Genomic DNA, 23,802 nt, shown 5'->3' on the forward strand with positions numbered 1-23,802 from the left:
TGCTGTAATTCTATCGTTTGAAACATAAATCCTGATAAATAAATGACACAAAGCTGATTATTAAGTAAAACTTTTCCCGTATAACACCCATTCTTGGGTCTGTGTGTTTTTATACCAGGCCTAGTGTGTTAACAGTGAGTGGGCGGGGCAGCAGTCAGGTGTGTGTTCAGGTTCCTCCTGTTCCTCTCCAGAGGATCCTCAACGCTCCACCTGACAAACTCCACAGGAGCTCCGGTGAGATCCTGGCCGCTTTTCATTCCCTTTTTTCCATCCATTTCCTGTTTTTATTCTACTGTCAAATAAAAGCATGCAACACAACTCAAGAAAGGGAAGTTTAAGGTCAAGTGTTTAAAGGTTGTTTGTGTCTCAGCTCCAGGTTCAGAAGTGAAGCACATTCAGGTAGCCGCAGAGAGGATCCAGACCCTCCTCTCCCTCCCAAGGAAAACTTTCATCATCACTGTCCGGAGCCACTTCCTGTTTGACGAGAACAGTGTCCCCATCAATCAGGACCTCACACTGCTGGACCTTCAGTTCCCAACCTGATGGAAGTGTCTAGTGATATTTGTAATTGTCCAGATGCTGAGATGGTGAGAGATGTGGTTTCACAGTGTGTTTTCCTGCTCTAAACTGAGCTGCTGATGTTAAACATACAGTATCTGGCTGACTACTTTTATGATCTACCTTAGGAGCATTCATGAGCTTTTTATTACGTGTGATTAGTGGGACTGACTCCTGGACCTGACATTTGTCTAATAGACCAAAGAAGAAGTCAGCAGGTCCATGGTTCACTCCACAAAAAGCCATTTTTCCTTTGGCTTTTGGATTATTTTGGAAAAATAAACTCTGTAAAGCAGATTACTCTGCACAGATGTTATATGAACTGAACAAAAATGTTAACTGATAATAATTAGTGTTCTGTGTGTACATAAAATGTTTTATATTCCTTAACTGACAATAAAATCTATTAAAATATCTGTTAACGTGAAAATGATGAGAAACAGTTGGTCCCACACTCGAGGAATCAGGGAAGATACAGCATCAACTCTGAGTCAACAGCTTTATTCATTCATTAAATCACAACAGTTAAAAAATCCTCGTGGCCCTAATTAAACCACAGGATTAACTCCCCACTCCTGATTTCTTGATATACACTAAAAAACAAACTGCCACTGATACAAATTGATAAACCATGACTTTATTGTGGTTAATAAAATGCAGTATTAATAATCACAGTCTTTGGGTAAAGCGCTGACACCTTAGATATGAAAACCCTGCAGAACTGGCATCACTGCTGACATAGCACTTAGCAGCACACGTGAGCCAGTGTTTCTGCTAATGCTTATCACTTTTATGCATACAGATCAATTTAAGGTTTAAGCCTAAGAGAAGGTGGTTTAACGCTGGAAAAGATTCTGCTTGGTGGGAGCAAGAACTACGAGGGAAGGAGATATGACCAAACATGGGTTGCAGAGCAGGTTCTAAAACTGAAAACTGTGATGATCCTCAGGCAAAGCATGGAGACGTCAGAGATAATGAATCAGGTCTGTCTGTTAGAACTGAGGGACTAAAGGGTTTTTGTAGCATTAACGTATGAAATTATGATCTGGTCCAAAATGTGACTATTTGATGTTTGACCACCATGATGAGCTCATTAAACAGGTAATTGGGGATCAATGTGAAGAGCAGAGGAGCTTCAGAATAAGTTAGAGAGCAGGCAGTGTGGAGCAGTTTTCTGTTTGGGCACATGACAAAGACTGGGGGCCTCACAGGATTCAGCTGTTCTCAGACGCCAGGATGTGGTTGAAGGTTTTTGTCGGCTTCATGCCCTCCAGACATCTCTGAAGCCACATCGAGCAGATCGTCGTACAACTCTGAGACAAACACAACACAAACAGCCACTGGATGAACCATTGTGTATTTGCTATGAAAACCTCCATAAAATACACTCAGAAATAGAAACTGGTCGTGTGGGACGGTAACCAAACTGTCACACAGAATGTTGTGTCTAAAGTAAATTAAGTAAATTGTCCAGAAAACAACTGAAACTGAAAATACATAAAATCAATCAAGCTACTGTGAAATCAGTTAGGTTGAGTTTTCAGGTTTTCTGCTGGTTCTGGTGCAGAAGTCTGATCCCCACTGCCCTGGTAGTTGGTGGGGGTGGGATGGGGTAGTCATAAGTGACAGTAGTGATCAAAATGGTCAAGCAGAAAGGATAACACTATTTTTAAAAACCACCACAGAAAAGCTAGATAATGTAAGATTTCTACTTTCTTGGCATTATATTTTACTTTTAGCAGGTCTTCCTGTCCTACAGGTTGGACCCAGTCCTTAGCTGACAACGTTACCTTGAGCTTCACAAAGATGGATGTCATGGAGAGTGTTGTACATTATCAGGGGTTCCTAATAAAGTACTCAGTGAGCTGATGATGATTGTCTTGTTGATTGACTAACTCCTCACACAGCTCCTTACAGACCTCCTCGCACATACCTGATCCACCAGCTCCTCCACTTGCTCCTGCATTCTCTCCAGGAGGTGTATATTCACACATTCCTCCATCGCCCCCTCCAGCAGGACCAGCTCCCTCCTGTTCACTGAAGAGGCCTGAGAAGCCTGATTTCTTCCCGCTCCCTTTGTTGTCGTCTCCTTTGCCAAACAGATTGGAGACGATTCCTCCCTTTCCCTCATCTCCTCGCTGATCTTTCTTCTCGTTGCTTCCAAAAAATGAGAACCCCCCTCCTCCTCCTGCTGCTGCTTTCTTCTTGTCACCGCTCTTGTCCTTCCCACCCAGAGCGCTTTTGATCGCACCCTCCACGACACCTCCTACAGAGCACACAGCATCACACAGTCAGCTCACTCTGTTTGGTTTCAGCAGCCAGAGCAACTGGTGGGTGGGGCTTCTCTCAGGTAAAACATATTTGTCATCTGAGTAACAGTTTGCCTGCAGCTCTGTCATATTTCCACTACAGGTTAAAAGTGTGTGGATGATTTGCTAAAAGAGGACATAAAAAGATGAAACTTGGCTCCAGATTTGTTCCAAACTGTGGTGGAAACTTAAAAGTAAGCAGTATTTGACTTCTACTGTAGATTACAGTACTTACTCTTACTTACTTTACTAACTTGAGTCAGATTGTTAAACCAGAATCTAATGAACTAATAGGTGTTGTCAGGAAGTAAAGTGTTAAAATCAGCTCCACCTTCACCTGCTGACAATCATGTATATTTTTCTGCATAGTGAGTACGTTTGTTATCTAAAAATTAAAATGTAAGTGAAATGTACCAGAAGTGGACCAAATCTGAACTATTAGATTCATATTATAGCATCAGTATCAGTGTAGTGTTTGCTTCTTACTGTAGTACTTCCACTTATAGACTCAAATGTATATTTTAAATCATGTACTTTGTACTTGAACTTCCGTAAAGAATGCAAAGTAGTACTTCTACTTAATATGGAGTATTTTAAGCATATGTTTGCACTTTGACATGAGAATTGAGTACTTCTACTATACATAGTTATTGACATCTAAAGTGTTTGGGCCTTAGGTTTAATTCCTGTACAGATTCGAGGAGAAATCCACTTCAAAAACCTGATTTCTGATTAGCTACTGTGAAAATCAACATTCAATACCTCTGTTCACTAACTGACCCTTAGTTAGTAACAATAAAGATGCTAATATTGGTTAGCATCAAATAAAGTACTCTTAAGTACTGCAATTTTTGCTGCATTAATGTGTAAACATTAACACTGCTGACAGCTGCTTCATCCACACTAGCACATCAGTGTTTGGTAGTTCATGACTTTCTGATCTGAGAATAAAACATGTTTCTCTGAACTGCACTGACGTAAAATAAAGTACAAAAACTACAGATGTCTGAAGAAAACTGAAATTTGCTGCTGACAGTTTAAAATAAGAAAGTTACTTAAAATTACAGATATTTGAAGCTTAAGCAGCCATCCACCCTCAAACATTCATATCAAACACTGTGAAAGCTTTGCACTGAGCAGGGATCCATAAAGGTTTCAAAGCAGTTACCTTCTTAGTTTTCAGACTTCTCTGAAATAACATGCAGCTCATTATTAAACTCACCCACTTTCGCTCCAACCACATGTGCAATCTGATCCATCTCTGTGGCTGTTTCTGTCTGCTGAGGGCAGATGCAGGTGAAGGTGATACTAAGGCTGAGGACAGGCAACGCCTCTCAGGTAGACGACTCAGGTGTGTCTGCAGACAGGACAGACCTGTTCCACCTGCTCTGATACTCACTTTCATCCTAATCAAGAGTCATCATGCACCTTCCTTTAAATATATTTGATTTAGTAGTAGCTTGGTTTTTTTATTTTACTTTACAAAGGAATGAACTTTGTGCTGTTGCCACAGAAGGGGCTGCTCTGCCCTGAGTTCTGACTGCAGGCGCTGCTGCAGTGATAGGAGCTTATACTGCAGGGCAGGTTTATCGTGTCACCTTGAGAAATGACAAGAATGTCACGTGTATGATGAGTCTCACTCCTCCCACAGTGTGACTCACAATGAACACACACACACACACACACGTCCTGCAGTGGTCCTGAGAGAGTGAGTGGCTCTTTCTTACTTCTCACTAAGTGGTTAAAATTAAGGCTGGAACATTGATCTGAGTCAATATTATATTTTGTTCACTAATAAATTCATATAATTTCTGTTTATCCTATTTAAACATCACCAATAAGAAAATCTAAAAAACAAACAAAACTTCCATAATCACAAGAAGAGTCCCACTCATTTTGAGAACAAATCTAAAATACAGAAGAACCTGAAAAAATATCAGAATATAGATCAGAAAGAGAAGGAAATACTCTAGTAACACTGCGTGACACTACTGGTGACGTTGGTTCCCAGGAGTCCTCCTGGCCCAAGGCTAACGTTAGCTAGTATTAGCCGTTATTATTTGTCACCTTACTTTACTCATCAGTGAACTCACTAACCTCAGTCATTTTACTTCCTACTGGCTGGAACCTATCAACAGTTCGACAAATGTAGGAGGGAATTTACGCTAATACGTTGATTGCGTACATACGTAAATAGACTTCTCATGCGGAAATCGTTTTTAAACGTGCATTCGCCTATATGGACGATTTACTTTGACGCGTCGTTCCACCCACAGGTTAGACAGACCGATAATCTTTCTATAATTTCCTGTGCATACAAATTTTGAAAAATAAAATATTTCTACATTTTTTGAGCATATATTAAAAGATGAGTGCCACATAATGCAACAAACAAGAAATGAAAAGACTTAAACACAGGTTGAAATAAAACTTACTAGTGAAGAAAACCCCAGGTCCATTGAATTTGCTTGACAAAAATATTCATTTGGTTTCACATTATTCATTAACTTTTACTTTGCAACCAAAGTTTTAGATGAGGTTGGATGTTGGTTGGACGTAGATGTAGGACCAAAAGAAGCAGCTTTCCATGGATGACGTTAACTTTTGTCCCATTGTTTCATACACTCTTAATGCATTTCCTCTACAACATAAAACCAAAAATTCAACATGGCATGATTTCAATATGAAGACTGGTGTCCTGTTCTGTCCAGGGTGTATCCTGCCCTTCACCCAGTGACAGCGGGTATAGGGTCCAGTCTCTCACGACCCTCAACAGGATAAGCTATTAATAATCAATTAATACCATATTCTTCCTGTACTCAGTTCTATTTTTGTGAAGTTACACTGCCACCTACTGGTAAACACCTGTCATTACAGAGAGAAGTGAGCTATGTGTGGAGCTGATGGGAGTTTGATTAGCTTTTCAGTTATAAACCAAAATATGACCTATTGAAGAGGAGAAATTACCGAAGGATTCATTTTGTGGGAAGCTTAATGACCTGTATACGATTCCATTCCACATAATTATCAGTCTTTTTATCTGTCTGGTTATTCTTTCATAATCACCCTCTCCCAGCATACAGACACACACACACACACACACACCTGTTTGTCATTCATAGTATTCAGAACATGAACTGTATTTAGAACATGCTTTTATGTCTACAAAGATCTCTATAGATATCAGTACAACTGGGTGACAGGCCTTGATAGGTCACCAGTCTATAGTGAACCACATATTTGAACCACAAACATCAATGAATCCCTGTAAATCTGACCAAAAAAGGGGGGTACAATATTTAATTGGAAAACTTCTTCACTGTCCAATTCTTCCTATGATATTTTGCAGTCTTTCCTCAACTCTGTAGCAGATGCTTTTGTCTTCATAGGGTAAAATATCAGCAGAATTTAATGCAAGCTATAGGTATGTGCTACACAGTATTCGTTTAGCTTTTATTTCCAAAGTGTTAATTATTAAGGCATCCACATTTACCATTAAACACACTAAAGTCTCCCATAGGGTGGCCTCACTTATTTATTCTTTAATGATTTATACTTGAGACTACAGGGGAAAAAACATTTAGAAGTCCTTGTGATAATCAGAGGTTGTTTTGGGGAGAATGAACTATAAAAATAATTTTTAAAAAACGCGTACAGTAGCTGCAGGCATATACACTTGGCATTAGGAGTGACTTAATAATCTTAAACAGCTGTCTATCTTATCTACATTTTCCACAAACAAAATTTTCATATAATTTAATAGGTTTACAGCCTAACAACATGGTAATTAAATGGACTCTACCCTCCGTAGCCAGGCAGCGTGCAGGCCCGCTGTTTGAAGACTGACCAAGTCACATCTCAGCTGCTGCTGCTGAGCTTTAATCAGAGGGTCTTGACAGGGTACAGAGCCTCAGCTGCCATAAGGTGTGGAGGATTACATAGACAGTATATGACCAGGTGTGGCTCCCACAGTAAACCTTCAGCCCAAGTCAGGTATGAAATTAGTGACTATATGTGGACCGAGCACAGAAAAGTTAATTTTTCATTAGTTGCAGTCCTGGGCAGGTACTTATCACATTTCTGATAATTACACTATAAAAATGTAAAAGAGTAAAACTAGTAAAAAGGTTTTTTGCTGAGTGTGGGCAATAAGAAACATCAAATTACAGATATATTAAAAAGGGTCTTTTTAGAGGAGCTCTATATTAACAAAAACTATCTTTACTGGTCTGTTCTGCTAAATCACATATTTTTATTCATTCAAAAATTTTTACATCTAAAGTGACCATTAAAAATGATTCAACACTATGATGTACTGGCCACTTTATTAGGTACACCTGTACAATGTAATACAATCCAATACAGCAGCTCTGCCACAAATTCTACTTTTAGAATGTTATATTGTCTATTTTTTTCAGTTTAAACTGTCAGAGAGGTGACAATTCTACTCTCTCTATATTATTGAGGTTGAAGTGGTTAGTGTGAGTGCATTATAAGACGAGGTGGTTCTAATGTTTTGGTCCCCCCATTTTAAATAGAGTGGGCAAAACATTAGAACTATATTTAACCTGTTGAAAATATAATTCTTGGCCAAGCTGTATTGGATTGCATTAGATTTTGCAGATATACCCAATAAAGTGGCCAGTGTGATTATATCCCATTGCCTCTTCAGAACTGTCAATGTAGATTTTGTACAGTACTGTATTTTGTACAATACAGTTTGTTTTTAAATTTGTCCATGTTGGCTTTTGGTATGTTTATTATTTATTTTTACTTGTGTATGTTCCTTTCCATAGCTAACACTAGAGCACTCTTCATACGCTTGAATGGCAAGAAAAAATATCAACATATGGGGTAAAATACTTGGCAGTTAGCTGAAATGGACACAAACTTTGGTTCAACACATTTGTGGTGCCAGGTACATGACAGAAATCATATATTTAGAATTCAGTACTAAACAGATATAAGCAGACTGTGAAGATGCTTAGACACTGGTTAAATGTTAAATCTGGGACAGATTTATTATAGTTTTCACTCCTGACTAAGTATAGTCAGTGTTGTCGTATTAGTAATAATAAAAACTGTTGTTTTGTACATTAATAGGAAATTAGGACAGTTTTTTGTCGTTATTAAGAATTTAAGATTGAGTACTGTAAGGTGCTTTCAGATTGAGACCTCTATCTTTCTTGTTTACCAGTTCTGTAGTGTTTTAGCAAGTAGAGCATTTTTATGTTTGTTCAGGTCCATAATGTTACTTTTGCATATTCATAAATATTGGCACAGAACTAAGCTGGTCGATGACTTTAAACAGGAAAACTGATCTATGTGGACAGTTTAGAAGATCAGGGACCATAGTCACAAAAGCTGCTCCTACTGAGGAAATTCCTTGATGGTTAATAAGAATTTTACCTTTAAATTATTGTTTTATTACTTATTCTCAAAGCATCTTAGCCCTTAAAAGACTTCATAAAATAGCACAACTGTTATGAGTACGACACAGGGGATACACTTTTAGGGGATTAAGACTTAGAATATTTACCAAATTGTCAACAGTTAATGAGACGCTACACATTAGATTGACCATAAACATCTCTGTACAGTCTCATTAGAGATGTGCACATCTCCCACACAGCACAGTTGTATCATGCTGCCAGAAATGAAAGTTATCACATTAAACTGCTTAAACTGGACAAATGCAGGAGTTCATTCACTTCCACTGGAAACTTGCACCTTACATAGTAGATACTCCATTACTGATGTATGTGATGGGACTCATGCTCTACATTTCATCCAGTGCTTATACTTGATAAGACTAATTAACAGCCACATTAATTGATGAAAGGGAAGCTATTCTCTCTAAGTAATATCAAATTAAGTTCTACATTTATTAAAAGGGTAAATAGACTAAGCATAAGCAGAAAATTGACACACACAAAAAGAAAAACACAAGTACAGCTACAGAGGGTATATCATCAAAGCCAACAGGGTCCTGAGATGAAATTGTGTCCCCTGTGTTACCCAGTTTCTCCATCCTAGACTAGGACTGTTGAAGCTAAATTATTAGCTCTATGAGGGTGCTAAGAATGATTGTGTGTGCCCAAAGAGTTGATATAACTGCCAAAATAATGACCAAGCAGACAGGATTCCCCCCCCTAAGATGCTAAAGGACAGTCTTCCAGCATTTTTAAAAGGTGGGCATTAAATCCAATACCCAAATTATGGCATCTGGTTAACTTCTCTGTTTAGATTCTGAATAGAACAGGACTGTTGATAACAAAATTGACATAATTTGAAATGAGAAAACACTCAGCGGTTTATGATTCTGGACATTTCCTTTTATTGAGCCAACCACCCTGACCACAACCAACATAGCTACCACATTGTTAATGCATATGGTACATTGGTGTGTATACACTGGCAGGAAGCAGCCCATCAAAAACACTTCATAGAATACAGTATAAGTTAAAATTCAGGCCTGTGTAACCATGTGACAAAAGCTCTCTTCTCACTCAAATGGTGCCATTCAGTTTACTATATTATGCCATAGCTCCATAACAGCCAAGATCTCTGTGTGGGGAGGCTATGAAGTCATTCATATACATGTATGCCCCATATTTCTTTCCTGTAAGGAGGCAGATAAGTCTGTCAACTCAAGCACAACTTTTAAAAACTCGATATGAGTCAGCAAGAGGCAGGGGGGTGGGTGGAAATAAGCCAAGAGTAGGTTCTTTAGTAAGGTGACAGATCAGGCTCTGTCAGAAATCCTACAATGCATCAATCTGTCCACTGTCTACAAGGATTAAAGAGAACAATGTTGAGTGAAGATTTAAAGACCATTCATGGCAACTGGAGGATTCTAACCCCCAGTGTATACAGACAGACAAGAGAAATGAAGGAATATCACAATTATTTGGAGTAAAAAGGTCAGAAAGTCTACTCAGTATGACAGCTGGGACCAAACTGACAAAGCACCAGATAACCACCAAAGGTCGAATATCTCCATCCTGCATCACCCGGATGTAACGGACAGAACTTGAGAGTTGTAGGTTTTAAAATGCAATTGATGGTTCTGCTAGTAGTACCAGGTGTATTACCCTATGTTAGTTTTGTTCTCATACAGATTCACAAAAAAAAAAAAAAAAAAAGAGAGAGAAATAAGTTGAATTTTGTTTTGTGTTTGGCCACTTGAACAATAAAATTAGAAATGAAACTGAACCTCTTGTACAAATGACAAAACATAAAACCATATGTTTAGTATGTGCAAGCAGAAAAACAAAAATATGACATTAAGTATTCTCATTTTTATCACTAGTTCATGAGGTTGCAGATTTAAGATATGCAATGAGATCCTGACGCTCTCCTTTCTTTTTGATTCCAGCGAAGATCATTTTGGTTCCAGGAATGTACTTCTTCGGGTTCTCCAGGTACTCCATCAAGGTGTCCTCCCCCCACACAATACCTGAGCAATGACAAGTCAATTGGTGATTAAAGCAAAGTAGGCCATTTCTGAACTTTGTCAGTTTTTAGAACTATAACAGAAGTCCCCCCTTTCCATATGTTAGGACTGTAACCCATTATAAAAGTTTGGCTGTTTTCATCTCAGGACTGCTATTTTATACGTTTAACTTTTTTTTATTTTTTTTTATATAAATGAGAGAAAGTATCCATTAAGATGTCGTCAGTTTATGCAAATTTTAAAATGTCATAATTGCAGATGTCAGTAGCATGAGATACATATTACAGCCATGCTCAGAGTGAGTGTGTTAATTTACTGCTGGCTTTCTTCATAGTGATTTAATTTATAATTGTTGGAACGTAAAATCTAGTGACAGAGTTAAAATATGACCTTGGTTTCTGCTAGGAAGCTTTAACCAATCAATATTTTTTAAAGCAAGCTGATTCTCTTGAGCCACTAATTATTGCAGGTGTAGCCAAGTTTAATCTACATTTATCAATTTCTGTATTGTACTACTTAATTCAGAAACATTTTAGATGTAGTGAAATGCCTTTACAAGACATTTTAAATATATACCTCAAACAATGTAGTTAAAGGTTATTGAAAGCCCCATTTCACTACCACTGAACTGACCTTTAGTCTTGTTGGCATCTGTGTATGAGAAGCCCTCTGCCTGCCCGGTCTTGCGTCCAAACAGACCCCATAGGTTGGGACCCACCTTGTGCTTGCCGCCCTTCTCTACTGTGTGGCACTGAGCACACTTCTGGACAAAAACCTTTTTTCCCTTTTCAATGTCACCCATAGTGAGCTGGAGGAACAAATAGAAAAAGACAAAAACAATGAAAAAGACAAAAAAAATAAGTACTTACAGACATGGATACATTTAGATTAATAAATATAGCCATCCCCTTTCTAATCAAAGACCCTGTAGAAAGCAGGAAGCTAATCACTGCTGTAGTCCGAATGGCGCCATCTTGTGAAGGTCATTTAACATGACAACTTTTACTGCACCTGTAGTTTTACTTTCTTACTGCACTCAAGCAAGTCAGGATATTTCTGTCCTCTGGCACCTTCCCCAGGTCATTCCAAGGTGTATGAGCCAACAAGAGGTTTATCTGTATTTGTTCCACTTTTGTTTTCCCTTTAGCCACACTGTCTTGATAAGTAAAGTGTATGTCTACCGATGACATCAATGGCAACACACGACGTCCCCTGAACTTTTTGATTCTGACTACTTTTCGTTTTCAGCTATTTCAGCGACAGAAATCAGCACCAAACCAGACTGATAACATGTTAGCCTTTCTTACATTACATCTAGTTCTGGCAGCCTCAGCTCAAGTTACTGTACATGAAACGTTGCCAACTCTGTGGAGTAAATAAGGCTGACAGCAGTGGGAATAGCTTTACAGTATCGTGGGAAGCCATTAGTCGAGTTTAAACGAGCCAACGTTAACGTCCTTAACATTAGCCAGCTTATAGCCTGTTAATGTTATGCGACCCTGGTTTTCCGCCAAAACGTGTTCTCCTGCTTCTGTTATCGAATTACTGATGATAATTAGCCATTGTGCAACTTTAGCTTGTCGAGATTACACTCTTAAGTAGTTCATTATTTTGTTTGACAGTTTGAGATACGAGCTTAAAATCTGCAAGGAAACACACCACACAATATGTCGACTTGGCTGCCGTATAGTGGACTCAACAACAAGGCCAAAATGTAACCATCTGGTCAAATTGGAAAACGTGTTAGTCGAACAGTCAATAAAAGGTTAGTACTATGACTCATCGTGGGTGAATTTAGCTAATGCCCATGTAACAATTGAATAAAATTGCACCAGCGAGTTAGATCTCTTGTTGTACGACTAACGTTAACACGACTTTCATGATAGTTTACATGTTGCATTTTAGGATAAAACTACAGATAAATTAAGCATACGGTTTAGGGTCACTGTCCAGGCAGCCAGTGGGTTATCTAACCTAACTAGCTGCGCTATATGGTTAATATGGCGGGCAACCGGCTAACGTTACCTCAGCCGTCTCGCGAAGTCTGAGAAATAAGTTAACATTGTCCACCACAAACTGAAACCAGTTTCAAGCACAAACCGCTAATAATTTTGGATTTCAAATACAACTTTAGATTTGACGAGGCAGCACACAATTGCTGTGAGCTGGCTGGGCCTAGCAAGTATGCTAGTAGGGTTAGCCAGAAATGTACCAGCGACTCGGGCTGTCAAGGATGCTTCAATGACGGCGTCCGTATTTCGCGCTCAACGCTGCTATATTGGCTCTAAAGAATCCTTGAACACTGGGGACGCATAAGAAGCTTTAGAACAATAAATTACAAAACAATTAAGCATGAAATTACTACATTACTCCTGAATATCAGGCTAGGCTGGATAAGCAACACGTGAGCTAACGCCAGCTAACGTTAACAATGAGCCTCAGTCGCCCGGCTTTCTTTCGGCTCTCCAGTTGTTTATTAGCACCGTTATAAGTAGTAAACCCACAAACATAGTATACAATTGAATTACAAGCCCAACAGCCACTATTAAAAACGTACCGTTTAATTGAAATATATGGAGATCAATTCACTCCAGCAGTCAGCTGTTCTCTCAGCCGGTAGGCGATGTCTGGCGGTCGGAAAGAAGGTCACTATACTTTTGAGGCACCGGCTATAGACGTCATCGCGTAACTGAGCGATCTCATCCGGATCGTCCCTTTAATGCGGATGAGTCCAAATTCCACAAAAGTTCGTTTCCTTACTTGACCTTTTAACTTCAAAAACTCTCCAAAACTTTGATGTTTTGGGGACATTTTGAGGTAAAACGCACATAATTGAATGTTTTCAATCATATAACGAAATACTATGTTGCCATTCGCTGTTTATATATTAAGCAAAGGAGACAAGAGCCTAGGAAAGGAAGCATGTAGTATATTTTGGCAGTAGCCCCATTTTACAGCGTTTGGTAACCACTGTGCATTAAAGGGCACCTTCTGCTATAGTCATATAAGGAGAGAAATACATACAGTATATTTAAATGTACATTTCTCAAATTTCAAACCCGTATTCCAGCTCACAGTTTAGGAATATGGACAATTTAAAATGCCCCCATAGTTGTTGGTGCTTGCTACACTGTACTGTAATGTTGTACTTCACTTGAGCGGTCTATTTTAAGTTTACGGTTACGAATTACTTATACCTCACAGTAATTGAGAGTTACACACTAAAAGTCTTGGCACTAGAAATTGTAGGTACAATTTTTTCCATTACACCTATTACATTTATTTTATATATTATATTTACTTGACACTTTCCAGACTAAAAACATTTAATATTCAACCAATGGTCCCTAGCCTTTATTTGGCATGTAACCTATACTGAATACAACTTAACAAACCATATAGTATACTGACTTTTCATTTCCTCTCTGTCTGTTAGGCTATTGCCTATATTACCTATATGTCTGTTGTCCTTAGAATAGATAGAAATAGTGTACATATTAGGCAAATATGGCATACCACATATTTTATTATGATAGTAATGTTTTTGTACAGTGTCCTGAGAAATTATTTTAGTGGTAATAACAAGAATGACACAATTTTGTTTCAATAAATGTACGAACATAGATTTTAAAAATATTTTACAAAAAAGACCTATAAATGTAATAATAAGGCATAACAAGGATTTTAGAAAAATCATGTAATTCCACAAAGCCTAAGGCTATCTTCAAAAAGTTGATTTAGTTCACTAATTCCATTGAAGAAGTGTATAGTTGTATAATGTATACATTCATTCCACACAGACTGATATATTTCGAGTGATTACTTCTTTTAATTTTGATTATTATAACTGACAACTAATGAAAACCCCAAATTCAGTATCTCAGAAAATTAGAATATAACTTAAGAGTACAAAAAAAGGATTTTTCCACACTCTAATCAGCTAATTAACTCAGAACACCTGCAAAGGCCTTTAAATGTTCTCTCAGTCTAGTTCTGTAGGCTACACAATCATGGGGAAGACTCCTGATGTGACAGTTGTTCAAAAGACGACCATTAACAGCTTGCACAAAGAGGGCAAGACACAAAAGGTCATTGCAAAAGAGGCTGGCTGTTCACAGAGCTCTATGTCCAAGCACATTAATAGAGAGGCGAAGGGAAGGAAAAGATGTGGTAGAAAAAAGTGTACAAGCAATAGGGATAACTGCACCCTGGAGAGAATTGTGAAACGAAACCCATTCAACAATGCGGGGGAGATTCACAAAGAGTGGACAGCAGCTGGAGTCAGTGCTTCAAGAACCACTACGCACAGACGTATGCAAGACATGGGTTTCAGCTGTCCCATTCCTTGTGTCAAGCCACTCTTGAACAACAGACAGCGTCAGAAGGTTCTCACCTGGGCTAAAGACAAAAAGGACTGGACTGCTGCTGAGTGGTCCAAAGTTATGTTCTCTGATGGAAGTCAATTTCGCATTTCCTTTAGAAATCAGGGTCCCAGAGTCTGGAGGAAGAGAGGAAATGCACATAATCCATGTTGCTTGAGGTTCAGTGTAAAGTTTCCACAGTCAGTGATGGTTTGGGTGCCACGTCATCTGGTGGTGTTGCTCTACTGTGTTTTCTGAGGTCCAAGGTCAACACAGCTGTATACCAAGATGTTTTAGAGCAGCTCATGCTTCCTGCTGCTGACCAACTTTATGGAGATGCAGATTTCATTTTCCAACAGGACTTGTCACCTGCACACAGTGCCAAATCTACCAGTACTTGGTTTAAGGATCATGGTATCCCTGTTCTTAATTGGCCAGCAAACTCACCTGACCTTAACCCCATAGAAAAATCTATGGTGCATTGTGAAGAGGAAGATGCCATATGCCAGACCCAGAATGCAGAAGAGCTGAAGGCCACTATCAGAGCAACCTGGGCTCTCATAACACCTGAGCGGTGCCACAGACTGATCGACTCCAGGCCACGCTGCATTGCTGCAGTAATTCAGGTAAAAGGAGCCCCAACTAAGTATTACTGAATTTGGGGTTTTAATTAGTTGTCAGTTATAATCATCAAAAATAAAAGAAACAAACACTTGAAATATATCAGTCTGTGTGGAACGAATGTATACATTATACAAATTTCACTTCTTGAATGGAATTAGTGAAATACATCAACTTTGTGAAGATATTCTAATTATATGTCCAGCACCTGTATATATCCTAAGACCGGCACTGCACAGCTGGGGATGGGAATGGGCTGTTAGTGGTTCAGTGTCTTGCCAAGAGACACTTCAAAAATATAGCCGGGACCAAGGATCGAAGCATTTACTCTGTGGTCCGTGGACGACTGCCTTACCAACTGAAAGCCTAAGGCTATATTAATGTGTTATAATTTAGAAAAGATAAATGGAGGGCAACAACGCGCTTTAGCTGCACGACCAAGCAGACTAAGCGCAGAAGAAGAAGATGAAGAGGAGAGAAAAAAAAGAAAAAGGAGGAGTAGGCTTCGTCCATAAAACGTAGTGACGTTCATTAGCGGCAAAGAAAGATGGAGGACTACCCTTCTAAACAATCCCCCGAAAACCTCGATGACCCTCCCAACAGCCGTCTCTTCGTGGTCACAAGTCGGTCCATAACTGAAGATGAGCTTCGGGAAAGTTTTTCCGTCTTTGGAGACATTCAGGGGGTTTGGGTTGTCAAAGACAAGCAGACTAAAGAGTCTAAAGGTATCGCCTATGTGAAGTTCTCCAAATCTTCTCAGGCCTGCCTGGCCATGGAGGAAATGCACGGAAAAGTGCTGGTGGAAGGGACTAAACCCATCAAGGTAACGGGCTTGATGTGTTAGCGAACAGAATCCTGTTGGCTAATTTGTCGTTAACGTTAGTGCGTTGTAAATGGCAGGTAGTTCCACCACTTGAAGCTCAACAAGCTTGATACACCTGAACAGTAACGTTAGCTTGCTAGCATGATTAACACAACGTTAACTAACGTTAGCGTTAGTTTAAAACATGGATGTAGGGTTTTCTTTACTCCACGATCCGTGGTTCACAGGGAAATGAGAGACTGAAGTCAGACCATCTCCAAAGTGCATGCAGTGTGGCCAACAGGGTTAATAAAGGTTTTTCTCATTTCCCCAATTTGCCTCTTTCTTTGTGATGCCTCGTAAATATTTGCAGATGATTTGGTTTTGGAATAAAACCATGTAACATGCACTTAGAAGGTCTTGCAGTGTTCCCCCCCTCCAATAGCTTCCGTATTTTTTTGACGGGCAAAGTCCAAACCAGAGAGTCACTCGATAATCTACATACTTCCGTATAATTTTATAGGCCGGCAGAATTTGCTGATAGCAATGAATGTGGATAATCAAGTCAAATTAACCAGAACACAATGGAAAACTTTAAATGCTTTGAGCAGCACACACTGTTTTCCAAACACACAATATATATTGTTTGTAGAATGGGTTTTAGAACAAGTCTCAAAACATTTGAACATAACATCAAACTAGATACCTTTTAAGAGATGAGGAGAAAATGCCATTTAAAATAACAATTGTCTGACATAAGGATTATAAATTAAGACAGATGTGAGTGTATTTTTGTGTTGCTGTAAATGGAACTAGTGTTTGGACAACTATTGTTTAACATTCAATTATTAAATTAACTTAGATAATACTTACATCGTTTAGATATCATAGATGCTGTTGTCTTTAAGTTGTAGGGGTAGCCAGTAATACTTTCAATTGTCTTGTGGGTTGTGCAGGTGTTTATCGCCCAGTCAAGGTCTTCAACAAGACACAGAGATGTTGAGGATGAAGAGCTGACCAGAATCTTTGTCATGATCCCCAAAACATTTTCAGAGGAGGACCTCAAAAAGATATTCAAAGTAGCTACACCCACTTCTTCATTTTCTTCACCCACTTACTACAGAATCTTCTTTCTGTTTAAAAATTTCTCTCTATGTTAAATAAAACCAAGACCTGTAAACAGCGTGTAACATGTTAGTCAAGTTTAATGGACGCATATATTTTTTAGATACTACCTTCTGTGTTATTTCTGTAAATATGCCTAAACTAAAACAAAAATGGTTTCACTTTTTTATTTTACATATATATTTTAAGCTTTAAGATCTGAAACATGTTATCTTAAAAACTTAGATATTAAATTAGTAGTTTGTTTCTTTTTCAGGAATATGGGGAAATTGAGTATTGTGTGATCATCAAAAATAAATTCACCGGGGAAAGTAAAGGACTGGGCTATGTGAGATACTACAAACCTTCCGAAGCTGCCCTTGCTATAGAGAACTGTGACAAAAGTAAGATTGTGTGGATCCTCTTTACACAAAAGAAGTAGCAGCAGAAAAATGTGGAGATGCAAATTGGTACTTCACAAACTCACATTTCTACTCCCTAATATGCATACATATACTTTGTTTAGTGTGTTTCTAGTCATGATTGCTTCTCACTAATATTAACCTTTTAAAAACACAACTCTGAACTCTTTTAGCTTACAGGGCCATCCTGGCTGAGCCTCGTTCAAAGGCTGCATCAACAGAAGATTACAGCGGGGGAGCAGCCAGAGTCGATTACTCAGGTGGTTCTGATTCCATGAACCAGTACGCCTTCCCTATGGGTACGCGGTTGACTGATATCCAAATTTATTAAATCTTCTCAGTTTAGCCACATTATTGATTTATGTTTTAAGTGCGTGCTGTCAGATGACATTAAGAAAGACAAAGTTTTTGTTTTTTTATGGCACTGTCCTAACAAACTGACCATTAGCTGATGTTTTTAAGGTCTTTTTTTCACATTTAGGGCCAGTTTATCCTCTGTCAAAACTAGTTTGTAAATGTTCTAGCTTGTAAAAGCCTCTTTATTAGTGAAGTGTCTTATAAGTGGGTCCTAATGATCCTTTCAGTTGTTTCACATTATTTCACTGATCTACAGGTGGCAGTAAAGCACCAAGAAACTCAGCAATGCACCAGGAAAGGCAGGGAAGAAGACTGCTAGCAAGTAAACATAAATGAAAACTGCAGATCACACATTTTTCAAAAAATAATTGCCTTAGGACAGTTAAACACAAACAGCTTAAGTGATTTATGAGTTATTTAGAGGACTTTGTGACCCTTTGTCCCATTGGAGGATCTAAATGAAGTGATGAGTTATCTCCTTCATCTGCAGTGACACTGAGTAGACATAATGCAAGTTTTTAAAGAAACTTTCAGAGAGCACAATGTTACTTTTAAATGTTAACGGGAAAAAGATCATCTAAATCTTACCAGGTAAATGAGCATTTTACTTTTTCAGTGTTTGATCCAAAGGTATCCTAGGGAGGGAATCGACAGTAAAACAATGACAGACTTGGGCAACAAAGAAACATTTAATTACAACTGGAATTCGAGGCCTCTGACATACTGTACATTTGTAAATCCCTTCCTGCAGTTGTCCGTGTCCTGTTATTAAAACTGATGTCTTTACTTCTTCTACAGCTGACCCTGGGAACTACCTGGTCATGGACTACCGCTCTGGAGACTTCACACGGTGCCTTATGATGTCAACACGGGCGGCACTCACCCAGGAGCAGATTTTTGCTCTGTTTGACATTATTCCCGGTATGGAGTACTGCGAGCTGCAGAGAGACGCTTATGGAATGAGCAAAGGTTAGTGATCAACCACAAAGCATGGGCTTAATGTATTTATAATTTGTAATACTGTACGTTAGAATCAATATACAACAATGGTGTTTTTGATGTATCCCATCTTTTAAACTTAGTGGGCCTCTGATTTAGATTTTTTTTTTGGGCAAAGTTGTTTTTAATATTTAATTTATTTCTGATTCATTTATTGTGATTATTAAAGTCAATAAATGTTCCTGTCTTTGCTTTTTCAGTTGTGTTTTTGTCTGACCAAGAGGAAATAAATCAGTGCTGTATGATTATTATTCTATTCCATGTATTGCTAAATTGCTAAACTTTCCTTGAAACTCAAGAAATAGAACTCAAAGTTGTTTGTATTTCGTGTAAACTGTGGATGTCGACTCATTTTTAATGACTCTAGCGTTAATAATGTTTGCTTGTTTGGATTTCTGTGTGCCATATTTCCTCAGGTCATGCATTGATTCGCTACAGTAACCTGGGATCAGCTGTTTATGCCAAGGAGAAGCTAAATGGCTTTGAATATCCACCTGGTAACAGACTGGCAGTAAATTTTGTTGATGATGGAGAGGACCGCACCAGGTACACACTTGCATGCTTAATACACACTCACTGTGTGTGTCTGCAGAAGGGTCAGAAGTTAATGAAAGCACGTACTAAAAATGCCCTTTAAAGTGAATATATATATTAATTTAAAAATGGGCCTAAAATGTCACTGATAATTAAGAGTAACCTTCTTATTGTCCCCTGTGGGCCATAGTGACTGGGCAGCCTTTTTCTAGAGTGGCCTGATGAGGAAGAAAAGGAGCAACCACTCTTTGTATAGTAAACAAAGGAGTACATGGGCTGTTCCAGCACAAACCACAAGAGCCCATTGTGCTTTACTCAGTTTTGTTGATAAATCAACTAATGTTAAAAAAGCAGCAGTCTTTGCAGAATGGTGATCTGAATTAAGTCAGAATAAAACATTTGTACATTTTCCTTGGCCTGAAATTTACCAGTTATTATGATATGTTTAAATTTCTATTTGCTCAGCATTCTTACAATGCTTTTCAGGAGTAAAACAATACAAAGATAGTAAAAGTTACATCTGTAACACAGTATGTATAATAAATATTTGCATTCATGTGTTTATTCTTATTCTTGGAATGAAAGGTGCCAACACTAATAATGGCAGGCAATATGCACATGTCCACAGAAGTGAAAGAAATAAAGTGTAATTCAGATTGAGGGCCACCCACCCAATTGGCCAAGATCTGATTTTATAAATATCTAATTCATTCCATCTATCACTTGAGTCGGCTGGGGGCAAAAACAAATCAGATTTGGGTCACTTCAACATGTAATGTGAACATAGCCTTTGTCTGTATGAATCACTGAAGTACAGCTCGTTGTTTTTTGTGTGTAGTCCTGTCGGTCGGATGGCCCTGCAGTTTGTTGCAGCTCAGATGATGAGTGCAGTGTGGAACGGACCGTCCTCAAGCCAAGTGATGAAACCACCTGTGAGTGTATGAAATAAATATGTTTTATCAGATCACAGTGCTTTTTATCTTGAGCTGTTTGGCAAATGTTTCTACTTCCATCAGGTTAAAGCGCTTTTTAAAGGCTTTTTTGGAAGACATTTGCACAGATATTTCTAAAACTGCCCAAAGATCAGTTATATTTCCAAAGAATATAAATCAGATTATTGTCATGCTTTTTTTTAAAGGAAAAGTGGCAACATTTTACACTAGCACTATTACATTTTAATAACTTTTAAGTTAAATAATTAAATATTTTCATTTTAGTTGCTCTGGAATCACTTCAGAGACGAAATGTGACCACACTATTCCATAATTTTAGGTTTTAAGTTGGTAAAGGCAGTCGTCCACGGACCACAGGGTGAGTGGGTCGATCCCCGGCCTTGGCTATATGTCGAAGTGTCTCTGGGAAAGACACTGAACCCCCAACAGCCCATTCCCCCCAACAGCCCATTCCCCTCCCCAGCTGTGCAGTGCCGGTCCAAGCCCGGTAGATATTGGGGAGGTTTGCGTCAGGAAGGGCATCCGGTGTAAAAACTGTGCCAAATCAACAACAACAACAAAAAAATGTCTCAGAGTTAATTGCTGTTCTGGGTTTTTATTGCTCCGGGCCTTTTGTGTGGCATTTCATGAATGAAATAAATAGTAAAATAAAAGTAATTAATTACAATATTTTACATGTTTAGCATGAGATCATACAGTTTTAATTCACAAGGATAAAACAGTATTTAGCTGGTTGGCCGGTTTGTTTTCTCCAGGGTTTTTCTACTGTCTCCCCGATGCCTCGGATTCAGACAGATGTCAACCTGCCTCCTCTGAAGAAGCTTGCTCCACCTGACAGCAAGGCCAAGGAGCGTTTGTTTGTTGTGTTCAGCCCCTCCCCACTACCCCTGGATGTGCTGGAGGATGTTTTCTGGTAAGTGTCCTATGTTGTTGACTCATAATTTAACTCCATTATAACATTGTAAAAATGTGCAGTTGAGTTTAATCTTCAGGATGTATATCTTTGTCACAAAATGGTCAAATGGAAACAATAAAAAGTGCCATTATAAAGAAAGACAAAGGTTCAATCGATCACAACTCCTTAGCTCATTTTCTGTAAATTCTTCTGGATGAGAGCATCAAGCTAAGTTCTGTTAGATGACTGTGTAATATTCGTCTCAAAATGCTGTTCCAGATCATCAGCCTTGATAATATGTTTCTGTTTTACAATTTCATGTCTTTTTGTTCTTCCCCACTGTCTCTCCCTGTGTCTCTTGCCAGTCGCTTTGGTTCTCTTATTGAGGTCCATCTGGTTCCTGGGAGGAAGGTTGGATATATGAAGTATGCAGACAAACAGGTAGGGGTGGATACAGTTAGACTAAATACACAGGAATGTCTGTGACATGTTGAGTGACAAGTGAAGCATTAGCCTAAAGTGACCAGCTGGCCCGTCTAGTATTTCTTCCTAGATAAACCTTCCTCTTCTTTCCTGTTTGTTAATTTCTGTCTCTCAGTGTGCAGATGATGCCATGGCAGCACTCCACAGTCGAATTGTCAATGGAGTAAAGATGAAGGTGATGCTGGCTGATCCTCCCAGAGAAGAGTCTCACAAGCGGCCTCGCACCTACTAGGACCGCATGACCAAAATGACCGGTAAGTGCCATGTTTTCTGATGCAGGGACGGCCAGTATGAGGAAATGCAAACCTGTTGGACCTGTAGCACACACACTGCTGACATTCTGACAGATTTTCTTCTTTCTTTTTTTTTTTTAAACCTTTTAATTACGTCTATATGCAGCTAATTGATGTTGATTTTGATTTTAAAATTAATAAAAACTCAAAATGCTGTAACCTGCATATATAATGTCAGCAAAAACGGGTAGGCATGTGCTGTGGAGGGCCGTATGTCTTCAGATTTCTTTTGAAATGGGAGACATTCTTTCAGATTTTCCTTTCTACTTGGACATGCATAGACTTGGCCCTCTGTTAAACAGTTTTCAAAAAGGACAGATATTGTTAATGTGGTAGTAGGGCTTTCTTTCCACAGTGAAAGCAGAGTGCTACACCATTACAGCTAAGATGAGCACCAGTTTTTCTGCCTCAATCACAGGATGTTGCACACTAGAGTAGATTTGCCACGTCCACCTGTACTCTTTGACACACCTGCACACTCCTTTGAAACCCTTTTGACTATTTGTTAGGAGAGCACTACTTGGTCTGACAAGATGTCAACAAGTTTCTAATGACCACTGAGTTGTTTCTGATCCTGTGAATAACGCTGCAGCTTCTTGTTCCCTAGGCGACTGTTGTCATGACACAATGAAACCTAAACTGACAGACCTACCTACCGACATCAAGCCCTTCTCCCGACCTCTGACACGACATTGACACCTGTCTGACCTTACTTGGGCTCAGTGACCTTGTGGTGACTCACTAAAGACTATGGAGACTATGAATTGTGGAGTGATAATCACTTACAATCTGTGAACAGCAGCCACATGTAAATTATGTGTAGTTTGTAGGTAGTGTAATGTTTTCATTTTTATTTAATGTACATTTTTTTACTTTTGGCTCTTGTCAGCTGGATTAACCAGTTTACAGCAACAGCAAGTAGCACATGTACAGACTGCTGAAGAAAGTTTTAAAGTAAAGTTTAAAAATATGATTTCAATTTCAGTTCAGGTGAGTAGCAACATGTACTTTTTCGAAAACTGTGGATGGGGGCTGCAGTCTGTTGATAAGCTCTAAAAAAAAAAAAAAAACAGGATTTATGAAGCTGGATTTAGTTCAGATACAGTCCTTCACTTTTTTGCTCTTGTAGTATGTGTTAATAATGTGTGTTACATAAAAATAAAAATCACTTCACACCATTTTTTTTTGTCTTGCGTTATCCATTTATGATGACAATTTCTCGTGTGAAAATTGACTTTTCATTTCTTCAGTTTTATTTTATGTACTTGCTCTGCTAAATAAATTTTATTTCTCAGGGCAAAATTTACAAAATAAATGGAAAAGTGTGGTTGCCTGTGGAGGAGGGGAACAAATTGAGAAGCTGTTTAATCAGACACATTCATACATTCACTCGTATATTAGTTTTTATTAAAAATAAGCTAAACTAGTACATTTCTATAAGAGTATTTGGGTTATTAATGTTTATATTATTCACACATTACAGTTGGTTATAAGAGCTTGAAATCCCTTATTTGTAAATGGCAAAAAATATTGAAGGAACATTTGTACTAACTGAACTGAAACTAAATGTATATTGTAATGTGAGATTTAGGGTTAAGTTCTCGTCCCCTCACATTGTGATTGCATGTAGAGGAATTTAAGCTTATTCATCTTTG

General features: G+C 38.6%; 3 protein-coding genes across 5 annotated transcripts; 1 reads left to right on the plus strand and 2 right to left on the minus strand.

Annotated features, from left to right (window-relative positions):
* Positions 1-1,043: 1,043 nt before the first annotated feature.
* On the minus strand, positions 1,044-4,249 carry LOC137101998 (spidroin-1-like). The gene is made up of 3 exons (XM_067481003.1): positions 4,090-4,249; positions 2,492-2,824; positions 1,044-1,871 (listed from the first exon to the last, which is right to left on the minus strand). The coding sequence occupies exons 1-3, from the start codon at positions 4,124-4,126 to the stop codon at positions 1,783-1,785; spliced, it is 459 nt and encodes a 152-aa protein (XP_067337104.1). The 5' UTR covers positions 4,127-4,249; the 3' UTR covers positions 1,044-1,782.
* Positions 4,250-9,180: 4,931 nt separating this feature from the next.
* Positions 9,181-13,019, minus strand: cycsb (cytochrome c, somatic b). The gene is made up of 3 exons (XM_067481005.1): positions 12,881-13,019; positions 10,957-11,131; positions 9,181-10,326 (listed from the first exon to the last, which is right to left on the minus strand). Exons 2-3 carry the CDS (start codon positions 11,123-11,125, stop codon positions 10,181-10,183), a joined length of 315 nt encoding a protein of 104 aa, XP_067337106.1. The 5' UTR covers positions 11,126-11,131; positions 12,881-13,019; the 3' UTR covers positions 9,181-10,180.
* A 2,794-nt stretch (positions 13,020-15,813) lies between these two features.
* Positions 15,814-23,325, plus strand: rbm45 (RNA binding motif protein 45). 3 transcript variants are annotated; one of them, XM_067480714.1, is made up of 12 exons: positions 15,814-16,128; positions 17,064-17,186; positions 17,489-17,615; positions 17,807-17,932; positions 18,247-18,312; positions 18,789-18,959; positions 19,406-19,535; positions 20,362-20,455; positions 21,232-21,389; positions 21,737-21,812; positions 21,970-22,108; positions 22,755-23,325. In XM_067480714.1, exons 1-11 carry the CDS (start codon positions 15,853-15,855, stop codon positions 22,084-22,086), a joined length of 1,464 nt encoding a protein of 487 aa, XP_067336815.1. In that variant the 5' UTR covers positions 15,814-15,852; the 3' UTR covers positions 22,087-22,108; positions 22,755-23,325. The 3 variants fall into 3 exon arrangements, with proteins under 3 accessions (XP_067336815.1, XP_067336824.1, XP_067336830.1); XM_067480723.1 differs by lacking the exon at positions 18,247-18,312; XM_067480729.1 differs by lacking the exon at positions 18,247-18,312 and having other exon boundaries at positions 17,807-17,893.
* The last annotated feature ends 477 nt before the right edge of the window (positions 23,326-23,802 follow it).

Source organism: Channa argus, chromosome 1 (genome assembly GCF_033026475.1).
Source record: "Channa argus isolate prfri chromosome 1, Channa argus male v1.0, whole genome shotgun sequence".
Taxonomy (NCBI): domain Eukaryota; kingdom Metazoa; phylum Chordata; class Actinopteri; order Anabantiformes; family Channidae; genus Channa; species Channa argus.

Coding starts and splice junctions, on each gene's coding strand:
- cycsb (XM_067481005.1), bottom strand. CDS start 11,125: ATGGGTGACATTGAAAAGGGAAAAAAGGTTTTTGTCCAGAAGTGTGCT. Junction 10,327..10,956: donor AGATGCCAACAAGACTAAAG/GTCAGTTCAGTG, acceptor GTCATTGCTCAG/GTATTGTGTGGGGGGAGGAC.
- LOC137101998 (XM_067481003.1), bottom strand. CDS start 4,126: ATGGATCAGATTGCACATGTGGTTGGAGCGAAAGTGG. Junction 2,825..4,089: donor TGTGGTTGGAGCGAAAGTGG/GTGAGTTTAATA, acceptor TGTGCTCTGTAG/GAGGTGTCGTGGAGGGTGCG. Junction 1,872..2,491: donor TGGAGGAGCTGGTGGATCAG/GTATGTGCGAGG, acceptor TGTTTGTCTCAG/AGTTGTACGACGATCTGCTC.
- rbm45 (XM_067480714.1), top strand. CDS start 15,853: ATGGAGGACTACCCTTCTAAACAATCCCCCGAAAACCTCGATGACCCT. Junction 16,129..17,063: donor AAGGGACTAAACCCATCAAG/GTAACGGGCTTG, acceptor TGGGTTGTGCAG/GTGTTTATCGCCCAGTCAAG. Junction 17,616..17,806: donor TATAGAGAACTGTGACAAAA/GTAAGATTGTGT, acceptor GAACTCTTTTAG/CTTACAGGGCCATCCTGGCT.